The sequence below is a fragment of the Paroedura picta genome, chromosome 4 (assembly GCF_049243985.1).
Source record: "Paroedura picta isolate Pp20150507F chromosome 4, Ppicta_v3.0, whole genome shotgun sequence".
Taxonomy (NCBI): domain Eukaryota; kingdom Metazoa; phylum Chordata; class Lepidosauria; order Squamata; family Gekkonidae; genus Paroedura; species Paroedura picta.
In genome coordinates this window covers 122,856,156-122,875,729 of record NC_135372.1, presented here as the reverse complement: position 1 = coordinate 122,875,729, position 19,574 = coordinate 122,856,156, and the positions used below count along the sequence as shown (strand labels likewise).

The following is a 19,574-nucleotide window of genomic DNA, read 5'->3' as shown; positions in this document are numbered from 1 at the left end:
CCCTAGTGCCTACTAAGTTTATATTTAATAATGGATTTTGCCAATTTACCCACTATCCGTTTTAGACTGACTGGCCTGTAACTTCCCAGATCTCCCCTGGAACTCTTTATAAAGATGCGGATTATGTTAGCTACCTTCCAGTCCTTGAGAATGAAGGCAGATTGTAGTGATAGATGGCATATTTATTATTTAGATGGGGCGGTTTACATGAAACGTTGCACAAAATTACATAGAACATTATAACAATCTATAACGTTGCATAAATTTCATAGAACATCACAACAATCTATCAGGTAACAAGATCCACAGGTTCACAAATGAGTTCTTTCAGAACTCTTGGATGCATGCCATCTGGGCCTGGTGAGTGGTCAGTTTTTAATTTGTCCATCAGACATAGGACCTCCTCTCTTGTGACCTCTATCTGACTCAGATCTTTTGACGCCCTTCCTGAAATTGGAGTGGGCGAGCACCTCCCCTCTTCCAGCAGTAAGAAATGTATTCATCTTCTCTGCCATTTCCTTACCATTTTTAATAGCCTTTTTACCCCTTGGCCAATCAAGGGTCCCACTGCCTCCCTAGTTGGCTTTATGCTACTAATGTATTTGAAATTTTTATTGCTGATCTTTATGTTTTTGCAACATGTTCCTCATAGTCCCTTTTTGCCTGCCTGATCAACTTGCATTTTATTGGCCAAAGCCTGTGCTCCTTTCTATTTACCTCACTTGGACTAACCTTCCACCACTTAAAGCAGTGGTCCCCAACCTTTTTATCACCGGGGACCACTCAACACTTGACAATTTTACTGAGGCCCGGGGGGGGTAGTTCTCTACTCTCAACCACTGCCCTAACGCTCTCTGATCGCCATGGTAGTGTTTAAACATCCCTTCAAAATAAGATACAGACACGGCACAACAATGAACATAAGGAACATTTTATTTTCATGGAAATTTTAACTCATGACAATGACAAATCAATGGGAACCCTGAGCTTGTTTCTCTGCAACGAGATAGTCCCATCTGGGAGTGATGGGAGACAATGACACCCAAAGTGTGTTGTAAAGGGCCGGGGGGGATGAAGTAAAGGGCCGGGGGGGGGGAGAAGGCGTCCTTCAGGGCCCACCTCCAACTAGTCGAAGGACCACATGTGGTCCGCGGCCCACAGGTTGGGGATCGCTAACTTAAAGGAATCCCTTACCTTTTACTGCCTCCATTACTTTGTTGGTTAACCATGCAGGCCTTTTTGATACTTACTCGTTCCGTTCCTAACCTATGGTATGCATTTTATTTGAGCTTTCAGTATTGTGGATTTAAGTAGTCTCCAAGCTTCCCAAAGGGATTTGAATTTCCTTGCCTTTCCTTTCAGTTTCTTCTTCACAACCCCCTCATTTGAGAGAAGTTATCCCTTCTAAAGTTAAATGTGGTTGTGTTGGTCTTTTAGGGCAACTCTCTATTCACATAAATGCTAAACTTAATAGCTAAACTTAGTGCTCCTGTTCCCAACTCTCGCTATCACGTTTACATCTCTCATCAGGTCCTAAGAACCAAGTCCAGGACTGCCTCGTCCCTGGTAGGTTCAGTGACTATTTTTTCCATGGCACAACTATTGAGAGTATCAAGAAACCGAGTTTCTTTCTCCTGACTTGCACCCATCTTGACCCAATCAATGTGTGGGTAGTTCACCCATTATGACACAGTGCTGCCAGCAGTGCCAGTCGATCTGGCTTTGGGTGCCTGCCAAGCAAAAGGTCTGGGGTGTCACTGTCAGCACAAATGCCAAGGGTTACCTACCCCAATGTGATGCAGAGTTCAGTCCTTCTGGGGGAGCTGACTTCCTTTAAGCACCTCATTGTGCTGCATGGTTAAGTTGGCATGCAGGAATTGTTCTATTTTGCATAACCTTTTTTGCCCCCATTTCTAAACTGGCCTCCTTATTTCGGAGTTCTGCACTTCATGAAAAGCAAGAGGGACTATTTTTACTTGCAACTGACATTTTCTCTCTTTGAAATATTGTAAGGCCTACCTATGAAGGCTCAGTTCTCTTACGTAAATGATCAACTTGCTATGAGAACAAAGAACGATAAGCCATTTGAAGAGCAGTGGGCTGGGGCTGGGACATCTCACTCATGTCCTCAAAGAAGCCCAGAGACTTCTCACCCTCATCCTTGACAAACATCCCCCCCCCCCCAATTTGGCAGTCTCCAAATCGATGTTGTACCCCCATCCAGTCTACGCTGGCCCCATATCCAGACTTGCCCTGGGAGTTCCATGCTCAGAACTTAATTCCCAGTTGTGCAGGTTCATGAACAGGACTGGGGCTCAGTGTGTGTGGCCAAATCCGAAAGGCACAAATATCCCTTTACCTTTTCAGCTTCAGCCAAATCCAAAAAGTTTCAGGGTTTCATCATCAGCTGATGGCTGCGCTGGCCACTTCCTTTTAATTGCAGCCAGCACTCCCATCCGCCGTTGATGACAGATGCCCCACCCACTCCATTTCTATGGAGCCCCAGGTGGGAAGGCATTTAAATGGAGTGGGCAGGATGCTGGTCATCAACCACTTTCCTCCCCCCTCTTCTCAACCACTGCCTAAGAAAATGGGGGAGGGGAGGAATGTATTTGGATGGCCGAATTGTGGTGGAATCACAATTCAGCCCCCCTGATTCAGACTGTTTCTCTTCAGGTCATCTTCCCTTTGCCATTCTTCCTCTGAGATCCTTTCTCATTGTCTCCTTCATTAACCTCATAACCCTGCGGTTAGGAAATTGCTTGTGCTGCTCTAACCTGCCTTGTCATTTTGCCAGTTCCCGCTCTATATTAATGCAGTCCTTCCGGCTTTTCTAATCTTCTCAGTTCTTCTCTCAGGGCCCTTGCTGGTTTAGGCATCCTCCAGAGCTCCAGCTTTCCCCTTGATTGCTTTCTGCATTTCCTAATTCCTCCGTGCCCTGCCTCGCTCCCACACATTCATTCATTCCTCAAACTTTCAGTGACAGCCATTTACTCTCAGCAAAGCCTTCATTTCTTTCTTTCTCCCCCTCCCTGCTTTTAATCATGCCCCCTCCGCCCAGAACTGCTCCTGGCTGGGCTGCCAGAGCCTTGGATCCCCGGCTCCTTCATTAGTTCTGATTAGATTACTAATAAGCAATTGGCGGCACCTGCCTGAACCTCCCATCCTTCAGGTGAATAAATCCTTCCCAGAGCTGAAGTGCTCTGTGCTTGTGTCAAATTGGATTGCTTCTAGCTTGCCGGCACTCTGAGCCATTCATGTTATCAATTCATGGTGTCGCTAATTAACATATGCTACCCACTCCATTATGAGCCTCTTGTGGCGCAGAGTGGTAAGGCAGCAGACATGCAGTCTGAAAGCTCTGCCCATGAGGCTGGCAGCAGCCGGCTCAAAGTTGACTTAGCCTTCCATCCTTCCGAGTTCGGTAAAATGAGTACCCAGCTTGCTGGGGGGTAAACGGTAATGACTGGGGAAGGCACTGGCAAACCACGTGCATTGAGTCTGCCATGAAAACACTAGAGGGCGTCATCCCAAGGGTCAGACATGACTCAGTGCTTCCACAGGGGATACCTTTACCTTTACCTTTTTACCCACTCCATTTACTAGGGGTCTTACAGCATCCTCCTAGCCATGCTAAGGTTGGACAGCTCCCACTTTAAAGGCTAAGGACTACCAGTGAGTCTGAAACCCATCCAGAGAATCTAGGGGGGAGGTGAAGAAGCTGGGCTCCCAGGTTCGAGACTACATTCCCACACACAAAGTCATAGTGATTGTGGTATAATGATTAGTGTGCTGGGCTTAGCCCAGGGGAATATGGATTTAAATCCTCACTCACTGCGAAGCTCATGGGGAAAATTTAGCCAGCCATTTTCTGGCAACTTAACCTAACGCACAAGGTTGTTGTAAAGATGATGATGAAGAAGAGCTGGTTCTCATAAGATACTTTTCTCTACCTGTCTCAAAACAGCTTACAATCACCTTCTCTTTCCTCTCCTCACAACAAACACCCTGTGAGGTGGGTGAGGCTGAGAGAGCCCTGATATCACTGCTTGGTCAGAACAGCTTTATCAGTGCCATGGCGAGCCCAAGGTCACCCAGCTGGCTGCATGTGGAGGAGTGCAGAATCGAACCTGGAAAGCCAGATTAGAAGTCCGCCCTCCTAACCACTGTACCAAGCTGGCTCTCTAAGATAATTAATTGAGATAATTGTCTATTGAGGACTCTCACCACAGCCTATTTGTCAATAGACAAGGAGGTTTCAAATTGGAAAATTTACCTCAGAATTCAGAGTGCTTTAAATGTGTTGGTCTCTCTCTCTTCTGAGTATGAAACCTCATGCATTGTCAAATACTTCAAAGACAAAACACTGCTGTGTGCTACAGATCAAACACCATCATCCATTTATTTATAATTAGATTTATATAACTGCCCCTCCCGGTGTGCAGATGAGCATGGTGGCAGTTATGAGCACATGCCACTCACCCACAGACAGTGTGCAGCTCCTGGGCCTGGCTCCTTTCGTCTTCATCCTCTTCTTCAAAGCCAGCCATGTTTTCTCCTAATCTTAAGATGCAGTCAGAGAAGTCTTGGTAAATGTTGCCACACTGAGTTTCTGCAGCCACGGACTTCAGCAAAGAGGCTGTAAATGGAAATGGGATTCATGTAACTTGCTCATGCAAATCTCCTCTGAGCAGATTCATCGCCTGATTGAGAGACAAATTCCCTAGAGCAGTGGTCCCCAACCTTTTTATCACCGGGGACCACTCAACGCCGGGGACCACTCAATGCCTTTTACTGAGGCTCAGTGGGGGGGAGGGTAGTTTACTCCTCTACTCTCAACCACTGCCCTAGCGCTCTCTGATCACTATGGTAATGTTTAAACATCCCTTCAAAATAAGATACAGACACGCCACAACAATGAAGTGTGTTGTAAAGGGCTGGGGGGGGATGAAATAAAGGGCCGGGGGGGGGGGGGAGAAGGCGTCCTTCGGGGCCCACCTCCAATTAGTCGAAGGACCACATGTGGTCCGCAGCCCACAGGTTGGGGATCGCTACCCTAGAGGGGTCCCACAAGGCTGGTCTCCAGTTTCATATTTCCTTGAGCTCTGAGTATATTTACCAATGAGCTAGCACAACCTAATAGACCTTACAGACCTGTACAAACATTACAGACTCAGTCGTCAACTTCAATGGGAGGCAAATGTTTCTGAGCCAAGGCTGCCTTGCAAGGCTGTTGTGAAGATAAAATGGGGGAAGAGGTAGACTGCCTCCGACTCCAGAGAGGATGTGCAGAATGAAAACAGGGTTAGTGGGCATAAATTTGGAAGGGTCAATTCAGCTCAACAATTCATTGCCCAGGTTTGCAACCCACATACGAAAAATTCATAGGGATAATTCCCTGGGGGAGTAACTCCAAATTCTTTCAATAAGAATCGCTTGCTGTGAACTCCTAAATCTTTAACTGGGATGCTGGAGGTGGAAAAATGTTAGGGGGAAAAGTTTTCCCTGTCGTTTAATTTTCATACTGAGAGAAGACTCACTAAAGCGGAGACTGTTGGGAGCTGTTAAGGACACAGTGCTCCCAGCAGGAGAAAAGTTGGCAACCCCACGTATGGCAATATCCTGCCCCACTCCCCCAAATCATCAAAGCAGAAAGAAGAGAGAGCATAGCCTAGGGGGAACCGGCCCTAGAAACGTCGCTGCTGATGCATCCCTCCCCCCCCCCCGGGTATGGACCCTGCCTGACCTTCCTGCTGCCCCCCGCCGAGCCCTCCGGAAGGCTCCCCTTACCCAGCGCCAGGAGCATCAGCGCCGTGGCCGCCCCCGGGCCCATCCTGCCGCCGCCGCCGCCGCCCTGCTCAGGAGTTCAAGCGGGACTCCATCCCCGGACTTCAGCAGCGCGCCCTCCGCCAGCTCCCCTCTCCGCGCCGGACGAGCCACGAAGCGCAGGCGAGCCGTCGGGGAACGTCGAGGGAAGAGCGCCCCGGACGCTCCCTGTCGGCTCAGCCCGGTCTCCCTCCAGTTCCGGGGAGCCTTGCTTCGCCGGGAGACGAGAACGGGAGGAGTCACCGGTCTCCACGAGCAAAATGCAGCGCTGCCCCGGGCTACTGTGGCGGGTCAGGGAGTGAGGAGCTCCCTGGCGGGAGGGGGCCCGGATCAAGCAGGGCTGGTGCGCCAAACATGCACGCTAAGCCAGATCGGTGCAGGTCGGAGTCATATGAAGAAAGAAGATCATGAGAAACCAAATGCCTTTATTCAGCAAGTCCAGGACGTGCGCAGCCTTTTCTGCAGTGGCCCCAATGATGTCAGATGGCCTGTCTTGGCAGACATGGGGGCCCTTCCCCCTTCTTATATTTCAAAAAGTATACAAAGTTATGTTTAGAAGTGTACTGGGGCTCGGGTTTTTTGGCGGTAGAGTCTCTGAACTTAAGCAGAGTTTATTTCCCAAAACCAAACTGGATCTCTTATTTTTGTCCATGCTGTCCAATTATGTTGCACTATTTGGGACAGGTCACAAAACTGAAGTAGATATATATTTTACCTTCTCATGTGACAACTGAGGGAGAGGGAAAGGGAGGGTTGCATTTTGAAAAGGGGGTTGAGAACCATTATGGCATGAGGACAGCACCCAAGAGTGGCTACAAATTGCATCTTGAGTGAAAGGGAAACCGTGGCTAATATTGGGGAAAACCACATTTGCCTGAAATCATTTGTGTGAAATCTATGTTGCAAGCACAAATGGCCCAACAATCGCACCAACAAGATAATCACCGCAGAAAACATGGACGCGCTATTTTCTCCCAGATATTCTGCTGACTCTAGATGTCACAGAATATGACTTTAGGCAACAACGCATATGCACACTGTCAGGGGAAGATGTACAGGGGTGTTGCATGGGATGTGCTGTGTGTACAACTGAGGATCGCACACCACTTTGCAGTTCTCAGATTGCCTTCAGGAAAACCCTGGCACTCCAAGATGGAGCCCTGGGGCACGTTCTTCAAACCCCTGGCCTGGTCCAGCAAGAGTTGAGCAGTTTCAGACTCCAGTGATTTTGTTGGAAGAAATTTATTTAAACACTTGCTTAAAATCCCTGGTATTCAAAAGTGCCCACCCCTGGTTCAGTTGTGTCTTTTTGCCCACATCATCAGGGTTGGCTGAAGTGTGACTTAAAGCATGATATTTCATGCTCAAGGACTAAAACTGATGATCTGTTAACACTGAAAAAAGTACAGCTTCATACTTACAGTTTACAGATGAACTGGATTTCTTATTATTATTATCATTATATTCTTATTTCTATTTCTAGGCCGCCCCTCTCTAGCAGCATACTAATGCATCCGAAAGATAAAACCATATACATCTAAAACAATCAGTTAACAAACAAGGAAAACGTGCACCTCACTAAAAACCTGGGGACCGCTAGAAAAGCCTTTCACCCAGGTCTAGATGGAGAACAGCCTTTCACCCAGGTCTAGATGCAGAAAAGGGGGGCCCATTCAGATGTCAATAAGTGCTTGGCCTCAGCCATACGCTTGGTGAGAGACGGCCGTTTTGGACAGTTCCAAAAGGTCCTGGATCTCAGTGGGCAACTTATTCTACCAGGCTGGAACCAGGGCTAAGAAGGCCTGGCTCTGGTGGGAACCAGGCACACTTCTCTGGGGCTGGGAACCACCAGCAAATTGGCACTAGCGGAGTGTAACATTGTTTGGGGGGGGGGTATACTCCGAGAGACGGTCCCTAAGATTCACAGTCCCGGACCACCTAAGGCCCTAAAGGTTAACCAACACCTTAGACCTGATCTGGAACTCCACTGGCAGCTGCTGGTTGAATGCAGGCTCTCCATGAGGTCCTTGCGAAGACCTGGGCAGCCGCATTCTGAACCAGTTGTAATTTCTGGGTCAAGGATAGGGGTAGGCCCGTGGAAAGCTAGTTACAGTAATCATACCACGTGGATGTACTGCAATGCTTGTGCAGAGAGGGTTTCCCCTTGTGGATTTCTCCTTTCTTACCTCCCATATCCCACTGCAGCCTACAATGCCCCTCCCCAGTGTTGCTCATGAGCAGAGGTAGTCAACCTGTGATCCTCCAGATGTTCATGGACTACAATTCCCACGAGCCCCTGCCAGCCAATGCTAGCAGGTGCTCATGGGAATTGTAGTCCATGGAAATCTGGAGGTCCACAGGTTGACTACCCCTGCTCATGAGGGTCTCCTGTCCCCCAGTAAGAACACTGGGGGGGATTTTTGCTTGAGTTGGAGGGGGAGTTTAATAAGGTCATACTCCATCAGCAGAAATCTTTCCATCCATGGAAATGCTCCAGTGTATCAAAGCCACAATGGGCATTCATGGAGGAGAGGTCTATCATGGGCTTGATGCTATCAATGGAGCTGGCATGTTCGGTAACATCACATATACCTCTGGGGACTCATAACTACTGTCCTGCTTGCAGTTCTCCCACATGCATCTGCTTGGCTGTAATGGGAAACAAGATGCTGGGCAAAATGTGCCTCAGTTTGATCCAGCAAGGTTCTTTTTATGGTCTTATTAATAGAATTCCTAATCCTCTTATTGAGAGCAGGCTTAAAAGACGTGATGGGGAGGATTGAAGAGATGGCAGAACTAGGGTGTGGCAGAACTATTCCAGATTAATTAAGCCAGAAGGTGTTTTTTTTAAGATTGCACATTCTGTGATTGCACATTCTGCATAAGAGCATTAAGACTGGGATTATTTCTATAGCAGGAAATCTTGATCTTCCTCTTTTCTTTTTCATACATAGGGTTGGCAGCTGTTACTTGTTAACTGGCCCCTTCTTCCTGTGTTTTCTGACTGCTTGATCTGATGAAACTGGCAGGTGATAAATACAGGCTTGGGCTTCTCCATGGAGGAAGAGGCTTCATAGAATCATAGAATTGGAAGGGGTCTCCAGGGTCATCTTGTCCAACCCCCTGCACACTGTAGGAACTTACAACTACTTGCCTACCCACGGTGACCCAATTTCATGGCCAAATTAGCCCTCACACACAAGCCAAAAATCTCCAGAATCTAGCCTGGCCTGGAGGAAATTCACCTACCATCCCACAGTGGGGATCAGCAATTCCCTGGGTATGCAAGGAAGGGCCACAAGAGACAAACACTGGCACATCCCTAGATGGCTATATGGGAATAGTTTTTTCTTAAACACCATCATTGTGACTGAGTCATTGTTTATGGGGTTTTAATGGGGAATTTTAAAGGTTTTTACTGTATTTGTATTGGAATATTGTGAACCGCCGCGAGCCGGTTGCCGAGTGTGGCGTTCATACAAATCAAATAAATTATTATTAATAATAATAATAATAATACAGAAATGGTAGGAACAGAAACTGCTCTGCAATTCTGGCCCTGGTGTGATTGTATTCTTCTGTAAGCATATCCTGTGATGCTTAACTTGGGGAGGGGGAGCTGATATTGCATGGCTTAGGAGGGTATCCATAGAAGCCTTCAAAAGAAGCCAAAGAACATTGTGGGGAAAATGCACCCAAGAACCCATCAATTTCCATTTCAACTTCTCCTTATCATTGGACACAAGACAGCCATACTTAGTTGGTAATTCACCGCTTGTAAGGAAAGCAATTCCAAGTGACAAGGATATTAGCTTACTTGTGATGAAGACGAGGCAATGAACAGTATCAATATCGGGTGAAGAAAAATATCTACCGAGCCCGTGTTTTTCCCCACAGGCCAAGCAATATGTCATTTTTTAATCTCCAAATGTTTGCCGCACTTGAACATTTTCCTGCTTGCCTACAATGTTATTTACATAACTGAACATATATTATCTGATTTCCTGTAAATAATAGGTACATTTTTAAAAGTGCATCGGTATGTCTTTTGAAAGCCTGCGTAATGGTATAATAATACCATACATTTAAGAGGTACGTGGCTTTCTCAGCCCTGGGCCAGTGGAACATCATCTCTTAGAGAATGCCAAGAATTCATCAGAAAAACCGAGTCCCCCTTCTTTTCCTAAGCAACTCATATAAATCATGCATAACCACAAGGGCTTAGAGTGTGCCTTTTGGGAAGGAATAGGCTGCCTAAGGAGCAAGAGAACAGGCTGCCTAAGGAGGTGGTGGGGTGCTTAGGCCGTACCCACAGGCAGTAGCCATGCAAACGTCTTCAAGACAGACAACCTTGCCTTACCAGGGTCAGTCCCCACATGAAGCTGAATCTACCTTTGTTCTCTCAGAATAATTCAGTCTGGCAGCGGAACTCCAGGCTTTCAGGCAGAGACCCTTCCCATCACCGATGACATGATCTTTTTAACTGGAGATGCTGGGGATTGAATGCTGGACCTTCCGTGTGCATATCATAAGTCCTACCACAGCGACATAGTTCTCTCTGTTGGTGCACGCAGCAGCAGCAGCTAACTGGGAACAGTGGAAGTTCTCGTTCTGACATTTCCTCAAAAACAGGACAGAAACTGTTTCCTTTAAAATTTTGGCATGAGAAGGAGATGCCTCTTTTGTCTCACCCGTGATTTCTCCATTTCAAATGTGTTGGGCTATATCACAGAGAAATGGTCACTTGCTGGGGGTTGAAGTTGCAGTAAAGGTGTGGATGATACACCCTTAGCCAATAGCATGTTGTTCACAAGGGTGCTGAAGGCACAGGTCCTGTCTTTTCTAGAAATAGCTTTCTAACAGTCCATATTGCTATGGAAGAATGAGGAACACCTGCTGTATCTCCAAACCAGGTCTTCCCCACATCTGTGCTTCCAGCTGTTTTTTCACGTTTCTCCTGCCACAAGCAGACTGGAGGAGCCAGCTTGGTGCAGTGGTGAGGAAGCTGAACTACAATCTTGAAAGATCCAGGTTGGAATCTTTCCTTTTTCGTGGGAATTCACTGAGTGACCTTGGGCCAGTCAGTCTCTCTCAGCCTAACTTAGCTCACAAGGTCATTGTTGTGAGGATAAACTGGAGGAAGGGGAAATAATACTGCTAGTCGCTTTAGGCCTTCATTCAGGAGAAAAGAGGGATATTAATATCTCAAAAAATATATTTTAGACCCAGATTTCTTTTGTATTTGCAGGTTTATTTTTTATTAAAATACGGTGTTTCAATTGATTTTCCATTTACAGCACTCTTTTGACAAAGATTCCCTCATTCCCCAGAGTTGGCATTGTTTTGTTATCTTTTAAAAAAAATCTTCATTTCTTTAATGCTTTTCTATGTAAAAATAGAAGAATTGCAGACACAAAAAAATGACAGGGAGAGAGATTTGGAGAGGTGATATCAAAGCATACCAAGATGTGTTTGAGCAGGGAGTTTTGAAAGCAAAGTCAAAGACTGAGACGAGATCTTCAAGAAAGGATTGAAAAGGCAATAGAACTTGAGTGGAAACTTGAGGCAGGGAAAGGGAAAGGGAGAAGGGAGAAGGGGTATTGTAATTGTTGGCACACAGTTGGAGAACATCAAAAAGTTATATTCTGCTCCCAGTGTCTGAAGGATACTTGACTGAAATTCTGTCATAGCCAGCATATCCTGTGCTATTATTCAGAAACAAAAAGTGTAGAACTACGGTGAATGTCCCTCTGTGTGCCTTAAATTGCCTGCAAAGCATAACATGCTAACAAGTATTGTACAATATTTTTCCCCTCATAGACGTGCTCTGAATACTGTATGGGTGAGCACACAGATAGAAAAAAACAACGTTGTACTGAATCCAGATTTTAGAATTTCACTTAAATTACACTTTTCTTCTGCCTCTCAGCCACTCAGATAACTGATGTTCTCCAAGTCGGGTGCCAGTAACAAAGAAACCAGGACATTATTTGAGTAGAAACTGGTATGACTGCTTTACTAGAAAAAGACAGTTCTAGTAAAGACAGTTCTTTTCCAGCGTCTTCCCCCCCAGCTCATAGCAGAAAACTAGCTGGGCCGCGAGTGAAGCGGCTGCTTTGGTGGCCTGGTGAGCGTCTCTCTGTGGGCGGGGGGAGAGGCAGGCGTGGCGGCCTGTCACCGAGGCCTTTGCGGACCACTAGTGGGCCGCGGACCACAGGTTGACTACCCCTGCTCTAGACAATAGAGATCATTTCCCCTGGAGAAATATGGCTGCTTTGGAGGATAGATTCTGTGGCATTATATGTTGCTGTGGTTCTTCCGCTCTCCAAACTCTGCTCCAGAATCCACACCCCCTGCCAAATTTCCAGGTATTTCTCATCCCAGAAATGGCACCCCTACTCCACACCCTAATTCTTCCTCAATCTTAAAACTAGAGATAGTAATCAGAAATCATCTCTTAATCAGTGTACAAAGATATGCTCTGCTGATTTTATAGATTAGTCTTCTTGGAGACTGTAAAGCATTTTGCTTATATTTAGCAGAACAAGAGTACCTGCTCTGATTCAGATCCAATGCCTTTTTAAAATCCTCTCACCAAAAGCTTCTCTGAGCCCATTGGAACCAGAGCTAAGATTAATTTGTCCAGCTACAGTTCTAAGTTTGTTTTTTACTGGCTTGGAATTGGTCTCGGTAAGGGAGGATGTTTTAATGAAGACCAAAGACAATTCCATTCCTTCACACTAGTAACCATTGGCAACTGTGCCAACCAGGCCCCCGGTGACCACTGTCCTGTGTTTCTATATGAAAAGAGGGAAATAGTCAACCTGCAATGTTTATGTTTTCAAAATATTCGTCTCTCTGTCTCCCACTCCCAGGCCATCAGTGCCTATTCCTTTTGCAACCTACAGTCAAAATGAGGATGTTCAATACTCCATTTAATGAAGGAATATGTCACTGAGATGCTCAATAGATCAGGCGTTCTCTTGATATCAGAGCATCTGAAATGAAGAAAGAAGAAATAGTAAGCAACATTCTGGTCTCTGATATCACAACATGCAAGGAATTTCCAGTGCAGGACTTTCAGAAAGTTGCTATTAGTATAATGTATTCCCAAGAGAATTACAGTGCCATCTTAAGCAGATCTACTTAAGCAGAGGAAAGGGAAAGCGATTTTAAGCTGTTTTGAGACTCCGTCTGGTAGAGAAAAGCGGCATATAAGAACCAACTCTTCTTCTTCTACTACTCAGAATCTAATCAACAGAATCCCTCCCCTGCCCCAAGCTAGACTCTGCTAAGGTACTCTCTTCCACACCCTTACCCCCACTTTTGCAATAAAAGGGGACTTGCGACAGGATTGTGTACAAATGAAGATGCAAAGGAGGCTATGCAAGAAGACTCTTGTTCCGGCTGCTACTGTGGTCTAAGAACAGAATCCCACCCAGTGCACTCTGGAGGAGGTTGTTCTACTTAGGGGTTGGACTATATATCTACTAGAAACGAGAACAGAATACAAGGAGACACACAGGAGCTTGCTGCTTGCCAGCCTTTGATGTCCATTTTTAATTTTTATTTATGTTATATATAGTCTGCCTATCTCACTTGGACTAAAGGAGGGTTATGCAGAGTCAAAATAAACAGGATGGGATATTCCACAAACAATGCAGTGGATCCAAGCAGAAGTCTGAAAGCAGAACTGAAGCAAAGCGTAAGTACTAACATGACACTTTAAATCAGGGGTAGCCAGACTGTGGCTCTCCAGATGTCCATGGACTACAATTCCCCTGGGGCTCATAGGAATTGTAGTCCATGAACATCTGGATAGCCACAGTTTGGCCACCCCTGCTTTAAATGATGCAAAGTTCCATAGCAGAACCCTAGTTTCAGCAAGGAGCACACACAGATATGGACCCCAGTCCCTAATAACCTTTACAATCATGTAGTACAGTGCAACTGTGCAGTGCAAGAATCCGACCTACCCAAGTCTTTGTCAACATTCCTATTCCTGTTAAAATATTGTTCTGGTTGACATGTTATGTTATGATGGTTATACTTGTTATATGGTTGGGAAACATAGCTTTCCAGGCCAATTATTGGCCTTTTTTCTGGGGGGGGGGGGTGACATATGGTCATATATGGTCATATCACTCATAAATGTTTAACTAATTTAAGATATACAAAAAATAATTAACTCCCACCCATTCAGGAAACCCTTCCAGGGCCAACAAGAAGCACCACATTTTCATGAAACCCTGGTTGAGCCTGGACTAGGACCTGGCACACCCCCTATCTGCAGGACTTAGGATTTCTATTTAGGGTAGAGCCTGTGGCTCCATCCATCCAGGAGCAACTGTCCACTCCCCCGATATTCGGTCCACCCCAGGCGAGAATAACTGAGTCAGGAAATTCATTAGCTTACCGAATACAAGTTCTAACGTCTCGAGTAAGGAAAGGTGACAACGTGATCCAGAGTCTCATAACACGATCGGGTGCAGCAAGGTTTGGTCCACCTCAGAGCTGACGGTCTGCAAAGCACCCTCGGGGCAGGCATGTGCAGCCTCTGGGGCAGGCCTTGCAAGGAGAGCACCTGATAGAGATCCGGAGACTGGGGTTCTGTGGACGCCTCCGATGAAGGCTCAGCCTCGTGATTCTGATCAACCATATTCTCGCTAGGCTCTGCCACGGGGTCAACAACCATTTCTGCACTGGGCATTAGAGGATCCTCCAAGGTCATGCTTGTCCTATCATATTGAATAGGGTGGAACCAGGTATTACTTGTTTGTATTAGGTCTGCTGCAACTTTTCACCATTGAAAATACAAATTGAAGCCACTACATGCTAGTCTCCTGGAATTGCCTGTGGAAACCCAAGAAGACTGTGCCATTGAGTCACAACAGGCTCACGGCAAATCCAACCATGGGTGTTCTTGGGTGTTCTAGGCAAGAGAGGAGCAGAAGTGGTCGGGCATGTATCTAGGGTATGTCAGCCATGGGATGTGCCACTGGGACCACTTTCTATCACCGTCCCACCCACCCACTTGGCCTGAGCACCAAAAAGGGTAGGTAGTAGGGTTGAGCACTTCAGCTTGGTTCAGCCGCTTTGGTGATCACTGATGCCCGAGGTAGTCAGTGCCGCGGGGTGGAGAGGAAGGGTGGTGGCGGTGTGGCGGCCGGCGGCTACCACCCCTCCTCTCCACCCCGCGGCGCTGGCCTCCTACATGCTGCCTTGGGCTTTGGCGATTGCCGAGGCGACCAAACAGAGCCAAAGCACTCAACCCTAGTAGGTACAGCCCTGTAGGTGGCTTGCCAGTGCCTTCCTCTACATAGCAACCACAGTCTTCTTGGGTGGCTTCCCATCCATGCATTAACCGTGGCTGATCCTGATGAGTTCCCAAGTCCTGATGAGCTTGGGCCAAATTGGCCTATGTAAATAAAAGCTGCTTACTCACCAATGTAGACTGCAATGGAAAGTAAGGTGCTTTCATTACTCTTGCTCATATCCTGGTTTCAAAATAGCCACATACCCAGCCATGGTTCCCCCCCAGGCAACCAGGCGGAAGAACCCCTTGCTAGCTGAAAGTGGGCCGATTCTTCTTTTCTTTCAGGCCTCTAAATACAGCATGAGCAGAGAGGCGTTAAAGGTAACATGCTGTTTGGCCTCTTGTATGTACAGGGGAAACGGGCCTATCTCCATTGTCACTCCCATGCCTAGAGAGAGCCCAGTCTGCATTCTAGCATCCACACAGAGAAGAACTTACCCTGGTGCTGATGGGGCAGTCAAGCAGACCAGGGGATCCCTGAATGCAAGTGTCTTCCGGTATTTGTAGGCTAATTCGTGAAGCCATTTGATCCTGCGATTGGGGCCCTTCAGCAACTTGAGAATAACCAACTTCTTGAGTATCTGCCGAAGCAGAGAGAAGGAGAGTTAAGACAGGCCCACACACACCGAGACTTGCCAACCTCCTAGTGGTACCAACAGAAAAACAAGGAACCTATCCAAGGCAATATACTTGTTCTAACAAAATATATATTCAGTTGTAATGCAATTATTTATACATACATGAAGAATAAACCATAACAGTTTCTAGATAAGTTTCATTTTCAATATCTTCTTCAGTGGTTGAGTGCTCCAATATAAGATTGTTGTAACAATAGTGAACGATTAGTGTGGAAAAATCCTACAGTATTTCCTTAACAATATAAATAGGCCATTGGCTCAAAAAGTATTGGGGAATGTCTCTGACTAACATTCCCTGATTCTTTTTGAGCCAATGGGCTATTGATAGTGTTAATATAGGAAAAAAATAGCTTCTTACTCTGTTCAGTTGCCTTTTGACATGTCTTATATTGCTGGTCTGAGATGCTCCACTCTCCATAGTTTTGCTCTGAAAAAAAGGTAGATGGAAAACATTTTAAAACATGAATTCATTGGGAAGGGGCCATGGCTCCATGGCAGAGCAGAAGATTCTAGCTCCTATCCCTGGTGTATCGAGTTAAAAGGATCAAGTAGTAGCTGATGTGAAAGATCTTTACCAGAGTCCTTGGAGAACTGCTGTCAAATTAGACCCTGATCCTCATTCAAAGGCCTGATTCAGTATAAGGCAGTGTCCTGTGTTCAATGTGTTTCATTTATGTTATAAATGTGGCAACTCATCCTTGAAATCTAGGGTGCATTCTGCACATATTGGATAATACACTTTCAATGTGCTTTTGCCCGCTGGAATTTCTGGTGCGAAACAGGAAAATCTGCTTCTAAAGTGCATTGAAAGTGCATTATCCAATGTGTGCGGAATGAACCCTGCTGGCCTTAAACTAATTAAATTCAAGATGCTGAATATAAGTTGTCACTGCACTGCCTCTTTAAAAAGACATCTAATCCATCTGAAACTGGACAGAGTAATACCTTACAGATGCATTGCATTATGAGGGAAAGCAGCCACCTGGTAACTCAGCCATGTGACATTTTGCAGGCCTTTTCTGACCTCACCTGTTTGTGATTCAATTGGTCAACAGCATCCTTGTCACTAAGAAAACCCAATGCTTGAAGCCAAAGTTTTGAAACTTTGCCCTGTCAAGTCTCCTTACACCAGGTTATGTCCTGTAAAAATAACCCTTTTCCTTCAAAGGATCATCAGGACTGCCTTCTGCTTGAATAAATACAGTATTCTGATTACAGAAAAAAGAAGATTCTATGCACATGGTTGGTCAACCTGTCCCGATCCTTTAGAAGAGACTGTGTTGTAAATAAAAATACTTGTACATGTAACAAAGCCACAATTTTTGTTCTGTTTAGGGGACCAAAGAGAATGTTCAAATTTGTCTGGGCTTGTTGGATATTCTAAGGTTACATTACTTGTGTTTGGGACAGCACATAAGATCAGGCTATACATTTCCCAATAGCAAAAATCCAGGGAAGTCAACATTCTTTTTAAAGTAAAAGTCTGCTTACCCCCTTTGCTTTATTTGTTGGCTTAAGAAATTTATAGGCTGCTTTTCTCAAGACTCCCTTTGGAGTAGGTAACTCATAAAAATAAAACTACAATAACTAAAACAACAGCATAAGAATTATCAATATTTAAAAAAAACAATAAAAACAAGCCAGAGATATAATACAGATAATAATAATATATTCAGCAACTTAAAAACAAATTTCATGAAACAGCCCCTGGATTAGAAGATCATAAAAACCTGGGTGAAAAGATTTTTTTTTAACCTTGGACCTCAAAGTTTCTAAGATCATTTCAAGCAGGAGGTCATTTAAAAAAGGGACCACCACTTAAAATACCATGCTTCCAGTTGCCACTGGAAGAGACATAGTGATAGAGGCCTGCAGAACAAGGTCTTAACTGGTAGGTTGTAATTATCAGAACTGCATCAATTAATCTGCATCTCATGGTCTGCACAAAGTGAGCTTGGAAGGGTCTGAAGAAACCACATGATGCTCTGAATAATCTTCTTTAGGCAACCCATCTCCCAGTGCAAGAAGCATGGCTTTAGAGCTTCCTGCATCTACAACATTGTTCCATGAGATCCATGGCTTGTGACTGAGGCTGGTGCTCAATATTATGTTTTCTGCCAATAATCCAGAGTAGCTACACATTTATCAGAACTATGAAATACCATGAGGGGGTCTTTCCGTTTCTCAAAGGTCTTCATAGCCCCCTGGTGGTTCTCTAAGAGCTTCAGCAGGAGGGTCTGTAGCACACAGGTGAGACAACTGAGAGATAGGTGGCTTCCTCCCTTGGGCTCTGAAATGCTACTGAAGTGCCCTTTCTGGGCTTGGGAAACATGAGTGACGGCACGATGCATGGGAGCTATGACATCATATTCTTTATGACATCAGAAGCAACCCAAAACTCAATCGAGACCAGTTCAGGCTGAGCATTTCTTGACAGCTTAAAGTTGCCATTATTAGATCAGATAAAATGGGGCAGTGGGGAGTTGTTACTCTCAGGTACTTGAGGTAGCAAATAAAGCATGTTGTGCCTCGTGAAGTGAATATTGATCGAGCACCGTTGCTACCAGGGATAGGAGGGGCATTTTTTCTGGGAGTCCCACAGCCATGGCATGGAACAGCAAAAGAAACACAGCAGCTCCTGAAAGAGTTTTAAAGTTGATGGTTTAGGTGCACTGTAGATAAACTGTATTCATAGAATCATGGAATGATAGAGTTGGAAGGGACATCCAGGGTCATCTGGTCCAACCCCCTGCACAATGCAGGAAATTTACAACTGTCCACCCACAGTGACCCCATTTCAATGCCCCCCAAATCCCTGGCCAGTCTGGTCTGGAGGAAATTCGCCTTCCGACACCAAGGCGGTGATCACATTTCCTGGGCATGCAAGAAAGGGCCAAAAGAGCCAACCTCAGACACCATCCCTTCTGCCCACCCACTTACAATCTGCCTAAGTTCCCAGAATCGTGTGAACAAAAATATATCAAGCTGGCCATGGCGAAGCAAATAAGGAGTTTATTCCAAAAGTATATATATGACAAAATGTCAGAATGAGTTCCTAGGTACAGTCTCGGTTTTGTTTTTCTTCCTCAATGACACTGTTTCAATGTTGTTGTTTTTCTTTCTAGAAATTTCTCCACAACAGATTCTCTTACAGTAGTAACATCAGAAAAAGTTACCTGATTATGTAAATAATAACAATCTTGTCTTCTCTTTGGAGGTTTCTCCCAATTTTTATGAATTTTAGGCAACAAATAAAAATATGGGAGAGATGGGGAAAAGGGGAGGATGTGCGGTGGGAGAGCATAGTGGGAATGTATGGAAGGGGAGGATGTCCGGTGGGAGAGACGGCAAGAAGGTGAGGAATGGCCAGGAAGCGTGATAATATTTAGCACTATGCCATTCAGCTGGCTTAATGCTATTTATACCGATGTGCGGAAATTCCCTTGCAGAAATCTGATGGAGGACCTACCTGAGGATCAGGCAGAAAGAGAGTTCTATGATGGCCTGTTCAAATATCTGGAGAAAATGTGTTTATAGGCTTGCCAGGCTGCAGGTGTGGCTGGGAGTTCTCCTGGAATTATTGCAGGTCTCCAGAAAACAGATCTCAGTGCCCCCAGAGAAAAGTCCAACCTTCAGAGGGTGGACTACATGGTATCATGTCACCACTGAGCTCCACCTCCTAGCACCACCCCCAGATGTCCAGGAATTTCCCAAACTTGAGTTGGCAACCCTATTTCACATTATACCCGGAAAGTGGCATCTCACTTCTAATGAGATATAAAGGATCAATCAAG

At 45.6% G+C, this 19,574-nt stretch overlaps 1 protein-coding gene across 1 annotated transcript; it reads right to left on the bottom strand.

Moving 5' to 3' along the window:
* Nucleotides 1–12,744: 12,744 nt before the first annotated feature.
* Nucleotides 12,745–18,098, bottom strand: TP53TG5 (TP53 target 5). Its single transcript, XM_077336346.1, has 5 exons — nt 17,943–18,098; nt 16,139–16,207; nt 15,581–15,723; nt 14,243–14,564; nt 12,745–12,824 (listed from the first exon to the last, which is right to left on the bottom strand). The coding sequence occupies exons 1-4, from the start codon at nt 17,976–17,978 to the stop codon at nt 14,255–14,257; spliced, it is 558 nt and encodes a 185-aa protein (XP_077192461.1). The 5' UTR covers nt 17,979–18,098; the 3' UTR covers nt 12,745–12,824; nt 14,243–14,254.
* Between the last annotated feature and the right edge of the window lie 1,476 nt (nt 18,099–19,574).

Coding starts and splice junctions, on each gene's coding strand:
- TP53TG5 (XM_077336346.1), bottom strand. CDS start 17,978: ATGAAGACCTTTGAGAAACGGAAAGACCCCCTCATG. Junction 15,724..16,138: donor TCAAAAGGCAACTGAACAGA/GTAAGAAGCTAT, acceptor CTGCTTCGGCAG/ATACTCAAGAAGTTGGTTAT. Junction 14,565..15,580: donor ACTGCCCCATCAGCACCAGG/GTAAGTTCTTCT, acceptor TCAATATGATAG/GACAAGCATGACCTTGGAGG.